Source organism: Bacillus rossius, chromosome 1 (genome assembly GCF_032445375.1).
Source record: "Bacillus rossius redtenbacheri isolate Brsri chromosome 1, Brsri_v3, whole genome shotgun sequence".
Lineage (NCBI taxonomy): Eukaryota > Metazoa > Arthropoda > Insecta > Phasmatodea > Bacillidae > Bacillus > Bacillus rossius.
The window spans coordinates 163,804,572-163,811,429 of NC_086330.1; the positions used below are offsets into that span (position 1 = coordinate 163,804,572).

Here is a 6,858-nt window from a genome sequence, read left to right on the forward strand (position 1 = left end):
TACCATAAAATAACGAATTTCATAATTTAATTAATTAAATTGTATAAACATGTAACAATATTATTCAGCGTTTGGAAATCAATTTTTCTGAAACTATACGAAATTTTTAATTAAAATCGAAAATTTTTCCTTGTAAAAACAAGATGAGAATCTATCCAATAAAGAGTATTTTAAAAGAAAAATTTAAAAACCATCTACTGACCAGTTGAGAATAATACATTTAAATTATGCAACCATAACTGAAAATATCTATTTTATGAAAAGATTAATAGTAATAGACGGTAAAAATAATAATGTGAAATCAGATCACTTAAACTGATAGTATGTAAGCAATAAGCAATAACTATGTTTTGCTACAACGTTCATGTTTAAAAGAATTATTTATTTGAATAAACTTAAGAAATTTTAATCTTCTAACACATAATTTTAACCAAAACATGAATATTCCTGCTAACTTTAAGTTAGAAATTTAATTTATCATCCTGTTTTAAGTTTTTGCGAACCAAAATAATAGATTCTTTCAATTGTTTTTATTTTCAAAAACTTTAACTAAAGTTAAGACCCAAAAATATTTTTTATATAAGATTATACATACTAAGTTAATATATAGGTAATATTTTAGTCATAATTAACTGGGCATTTAAATTCCATTATTTAAATAAACTTTTGGTAGCTAAAAATAATAAAATCTTCAATTAATAAATATGGGGTTTTAAGTTTAGACATTGAATTCAACGATTCATTACACGTAAACCAGTCCAAAAGAGTCTGGCTGCAAAGCGCAAAGTAAATAATTTTCTAATCAAAGATTATTACAAAACAGTGTTTTTTTAAAACAAAACTGTTTAACTAATTTTGCAACTTACGTTGTTAATGTGTCTGCGTTTCATCCAAAAACATGATAGACGATTAAATCAAGGTAATTGAAAAATCATAAACCATCAAACCTTCAAACTTCTATAATTTTATAAATCTCTTCTAGTAAACCATACTTTTGCTAATGGGTTTTTGTAAATGTTTCACGCTTGGTATTTTTTGGCTGAGATAAATAAATGCAAACCATATATTTGAGAATTATGATTCCGTATATATTTAAGGAGTAACAAAAATGAATTACAATTTACATAAATTCTAAGAATGTACTACATATAATTATTTTAACATGTTAAAGATATTTTTTTTCAATTTGTGCATGCAGTTCATTAAAATGTTTATTTTAATGCATCATTGCTTTCATGTATTTATTTACACACAAATTTCTTCAGGTACATTTGCACAGCGATCGAACGTCTATAATTGTTATTAGGATATTCGTGCATCACCAAAATAAGTTCGTCTAATAACTGCTGTTAAGAAAAAGGGTGAACTAATATTGGTACCAGCATCAGAAAGTTTTTAGAACCAAGAACTTAAAAAATTAAAAGACAGCACGAAAGTTTTTTAAGCTAAGAGAAAAACATACTTATCTCCCTAACTGCCAGTTTAACATAAACACTGTCATACAAGAATATAATATCGCCCTAATACGTTTAAGGCCTACATACTTTGTCAACTGATAACACGTCTCATACAATGAAAATGTAAAAAATTACATTGTAGCACACTGCGAATACGCTGATGGAATAAATCTTGACAAAACGTATAAAACAAATAACTGACAACTAAATATCTAAACCCAACGTAGTGCTATTATTACCTATTCAGACAGATACAAACCCCTACATTTATATTCCATTCAAGTGTTAAAAGATTTTACAAATAATTTTTTTCTCTAAATCATGAACTCCATTTCTTTACACGAATAATTATTATGGAAAATACAAGAAAACAAACAGCGTATGTCTAATGCCTTCAAAATTATGACGTAACATATTTACAAGTATGCATTATCCAATTCTCAGTTCATTTAAAGTAAAAAATCTTATCAATAAAAATAAGGTTTACAGGTCTATTGAGTTTTAATTAAAGATAAATTTGTGAGTTAAGCAAATAATTATTGGTATTGCTACAGAAAAACCAATAATGGGTGTTTGTACCTATGTGATACAGCTATTTTCACATGACTTATTTTATTCCTAAAATTAAAACTTTCGTGCAACAAAGATTTTGCCAAAACATAACACTGCGTGCCTCCGTTTCCTTTGTAAAAAAAAGTAGGAACAAAACTCAGGATGAATTACCTGTAAAACATCTAACTGAATAAAACTGCAATCTCTTATAAAAAAACATTTACGCCTTAAAAGTGCGGACATAGTCGTAGTTTAGTTTCATATATTTGTGTGTCAATTTTATGCTGCTCGTAAACTGCACGATTGTTCGCAGGTAAAGTTACGTCCACGACTATTGTATTTGATGACACGAACTTGAGGAAAACATTTCCTGAAGCATATAACCTAGTGATATGAAGTCAGTAAAGTGTGTTTCTCCACAAAAGAGCAGCAACCTCTATGATAATTAGTCAAAAGTTGGCACAAAGCTTTTCACACGCGCGTTTGAAAGTTCTCGCACAGTAGAAAAGTATTTTTTTTTTTACATTAAAGTGACACCTCCCCAATAGCCTCTTAAGTAGCAAAGTTAGTTAAATTCGCAAACACCATGGACGAAAATGTGTATGTGAAAATAATTTCTTACCTATACTCTAAAATTTTATTTAGCTGTCATGCGCTTTATAACCGATAATTGTAGCTTTTAAATGTATATGTTTTCACAACTTAACTTTAAAGTGTAAATTAATACTTAAATTATGTACTGATGATTTCACTGATTGTTTTAAAAAGACCACAAACACTGAATGCAAATTTAACTGAACATAATAAACTCAACACAAAATTTTGTTTGCTAAATAAACCCTGTTTTTTATGTTCCAGTTAAAACACATGTGGTTAATTTTAATAATAGGTATAGCCTACGTGGATCGACACATTATAAAAAAATTTTATTAAATCAGACAATTGACTGCAAATGTTTCTGAGGCCAGAATATACTAAGAGCTGTGTTCTCATTCGTCGCAATGAACCTGTGTTGCAACGCTTTTGTTCGTCAACAATATATCTATGGATCGAGAAGGGGCTATCCTTTCGCCCTTGGCTGGAAGGGCACCATACAGGAGTGCGTGGTGAATTGGAACAGCGGCATTTGAACGTGATAGCTTCCGTGAAGCCTTAAGACCACGCAGCCATGTTGGTTGGAACACAGCTCAGTGTATGGACTCGGAGGGAAGTGGACTGTCCTGGCGACACACGAGTCCTAGCGGGAGGGGGGCGGGGGCGCCCAGGCTTGAGGGCGGCCCCTCTGGCGTCACAGGTAGAAGTCCGGCGAGCCGGAGGCGGGGGCGGCGGCGAGGCGGCGCTGCGGCGGCGGCGGCGGCTGGTGCTGCTGCTTGTAGTGGTCCAGCTCCTGCACCACGCGCGCCAGCTCCATCTTGACGCGGTGCAGCTCCGCCTGGAGGCTGCGGTTCGTCATCTCCAGCTCGTGGCGCTGCTGCAGCCTCTTGGAGCGGCAGTTCTGCGCGTAGCCGCGGTTCTTCAGGGTGCGCCGCTTCTGCTTGAGCCGCACCACCTCCTCGCGCGGGAAGCCGTGCAGCTTCTTGTTGAGCTCGCGCACGGACAGCGACATGAGCGCGTCGTCGTTGAGGATGTCCTCGACGGTGTAGTGCGCCGGGTGCTGCTGGTGGTGGCTCAGGGGCGACATGACGGAGCTGCTGCCGCAGCTGAGCGGCGTGCCGCGGGGGCTGCTGCCCAGGGGCTCGTCGTGCAGGTAGTCGGCCGCCGGCAGCAGCTTGCGGCAGCCCCCGCCGCCGGCGATGACAGTGGGGTGGTCGGCCCACACGTCGCCCGGCTCGGCGCCGCAGTGCGGCCTCAGGTCCAGCGGCTCCTGCCCGCCCTGCGGCCCGTAGCGCAGCTGGTTGGTCAGCCAGGCCATGTTGTAGTCCGACACGCCGGGAGCCGCCTTCACGGACGCGATGTGCGGGTGCTGGTGGTCCGGGTAGGGGCTGGTGGGCAGGTGCGGCGAGTTGCTGACGGGCGGCGTGTCGGGCGGCGTGCCGGGGTGCTGCGCCAGCCCGCCCGCCGCCGGGGTCTTCATCAGCACCCCCGGGTGCATCTGGTAGTGGTGCGCGGCGGGCTCCTCGCCCGGCGGCGTCAGCAGGTGGTGCGTGTGGTGCGTGTGGTGCGCCAGGATGTGGCCGCCGCTGGGAGTCAGCATGAGCGACGGCAGCCGCTGCGGCGGCGGGGAGCCGCCCAGCACCATCTCCGCCTCGGGGCTGTGCTCCCTCTTCATCGAGTCCTCCAGGTGGTCGAGCACGAACTCCTGGACGTACTGGTCGGCCAGGTGGTTGTTGTCGTCGGCCTCCATCGCCGCGTGGTCACATCACCTGAGCGACAACAGCAACTCCAGTCACGTGACGGGACGGCGCGCGCGGCGGATCGCGACCCTGCCCGGGGCGCAGACGGACGCGAAATGCTGGCGCCGGAGGTCGCCAGGGCGCCGGTCCGTTCTGTAGGCCGCGAGGAGGGGGAGTCGACGCGCGCCGCCTTGGCCACGCCCACCCGCGGCCCGCCCATTGGCGAGCCGCGCCGATGTCGCAGTGCGAGGCCACGCCCGTCGCGCGCGCACCTCGTCCACCCCCTCTCCCTTCTGTACCACAACCCTTTTGCATCACCCCACTCTTCCCCCTGCGCTCCGCTCGGGTTATCCCGCGGAATATGCTCGGCGCATTCCATTACCGGCGACTAAAAATTGGATTCCGGCGCGACTTTCCTGGGATACGCCTTCCCGCCTCTTCATCTGCTCCTTTGCCAAAACCTGGGTCTCTGTCCCCGATTTCCACGGTGCAGTGCTGTTGCTAATAGCGCAAAGCTTCGATACAATATCTAATATCTTTAGTAGATACTACGTTTCATTTCTCGTATTAAGAGATTACAGATTGCCTAAAAGAAAAAAAAATGTTTTAAAAATGTTGACATGTAGTGTAAATGTCGTTTCGTTTTGTCTCCAAAGCGGAATATACACATGAAGATTTACTAAAAAAAATGGTTAGGTACATAATGAACCCTTTGGTACACTAAATTTGTTGCTTTTGTTGTATTAATTATTTTTTCCACTATGACTATAAATCACCAAATTCGTATTATTTTTTAAAGGTTCCTTTAATATGATACTAATTTAAGTTAAGAAAGTATGTCATTTTCACTGTTTTACATCCCATGTAACACATAACATCAATAAGAAAATAACGAATAAATACCATATAACCCACCCAAATAGACGGTTAAATAGGCTGCCACTGGACAATGGACACTGACTTTTATATGAACAAATGTGTAGAGTCTAGACTCTACAAATACTCAAATTTTAAAAGTGTATAAATATAAAATAATAACTTTTAAAAACATAAATGGTTTTGTTTCGCGGCAAAATTCATCTTATTAAGTTCCTCGCTTACCTTAGTGCAGAGAGATTAAAACAAATAGTTAATAAATAATAAATAATTTTAAATCTGACCAAGATATCAGTGGGGTCTATTTTCAAAAGAAAATAAAACATTTAAGATAACGCTGAGGGAGGTCGTTCTGTTTCTGTATTTCGTTTTGAAACTGTATTTTTAGAAGGGAAAAAATTGCTAAAAATACGTGGTTTATTTAGTTTTTAGGCATGAAACAGTTCTGTACAGATTCTGGAAAGTACTCAAGGGATTTGCATTGCACCTTAATTTTAATTTATACGCCTTACATTGCTAAGGTTAGCACTTAAGTCTCACAGTTGTCCCATGCACGACGAGAAGACTGTGCGCCAGTTCACAGCCTTGCGCTTAGAGGCATTACCGCGAGTGAAGCACCAGTGAGCGTCGCACTTATCATCCCGGCCCACTAACACAGAAACACCCATGACTAGGCGGGTCCCCTAAAACCCGTGTTCGTGTTTGACACTTTTTTTTTGTTGTAGGCTGCGACCGATGAGAAAAGAGGGTTCTACTCTTGAACGGCTAAGGCGAATGCTGCTGAAAGTTCGTGGTTAACGTTGAGACAACTGCGTCCTGTTGAAAACTGTTTTGAAACAAACACGTTTTCGTAGTAGGTTACAACTTTCCTGCAGCAGTTATTAAAAAAAGGGCTTTATAGAAATTAGATATCGCCACAAATATTACCTTTACTTCGGTTTAGCGTATTAGGCCCGTTCTGGATTGCCACGTAAACCGAGACGGATCTCACTCAACATTTCACTGTCCCGTCTCCTGCTTCCACTACGCACGGTAACTTAACAAATGGCAACCGATGAGATTGCATTAGAAGGTTAGAAAATATTAATTTCATTAAAATAATATTATGCTTCGAGATCACGGCAAGAGCAGAATTAATATTTACCTATAATAAAAATAAACGACAAATTTATAATATAACACTATATATTCTTCCGCTTGAAACAATTTTTAACGTATTTAGAACATAAACAAACATGGCTACCACCACAGCCAGTTCAGTGGTCGAACGGAGCTACCTAAAAGGAAGAGCTCAGCATTGCCGAGCTAATCCGCACGGGTCCGTCTCTGTCTGCGTGCCATTGCAGAGACTCTGTTCCGTGAGATCCGTCTCAGTGTACGTACAGTTGTAGAACATTGCTTACTCGTATAGGTCACGACGAAACTCATTTAATAGCCAGCATTGCTGTCAGCGCATCTACCCACAGGAGCTAGTTTACAAGACACCCTGATCCGCCAGCGGTCCTAGACTTTCGGAGTCCCTCAGCCATTTACTTTTGGAGAAGGACCTCACCTGGGTGTCTGGGGGGAGGGGTGGAGAAAAGAGGGGTTTGGAGACACTCAGACGGAAAATTTCAAAAATAAACTCCTTACAACAAAGT

General features: G+C 41.6%; 1 protein-coding gene across 1 annotated transcript; it reads right to left on the reverse strand.

Moving 5' to 3' along the window:
* Positions 1 to 643: 643 nt before the first annotated feature.
* LOC134527078 (neural retina-specific leucine zipper protein-like) lies at positions 644 to 4,479 on the reverse strand. Its single transcript, XM_063359422.1, has one exon. It carries the CDS (start codon positions 4,351 to 4,353, stop codon positions 3,298 to 3,300), a length of 1,056 nt encoding a protein of 351 aa, XP_063215492.1. The 5' UTR covers positions 4,354 to 4,479; the 3' UTR covers positions 644 to 3,297.
* Positions 4,480 to 6,858: the final 2,379 nt, after the last annotated feature.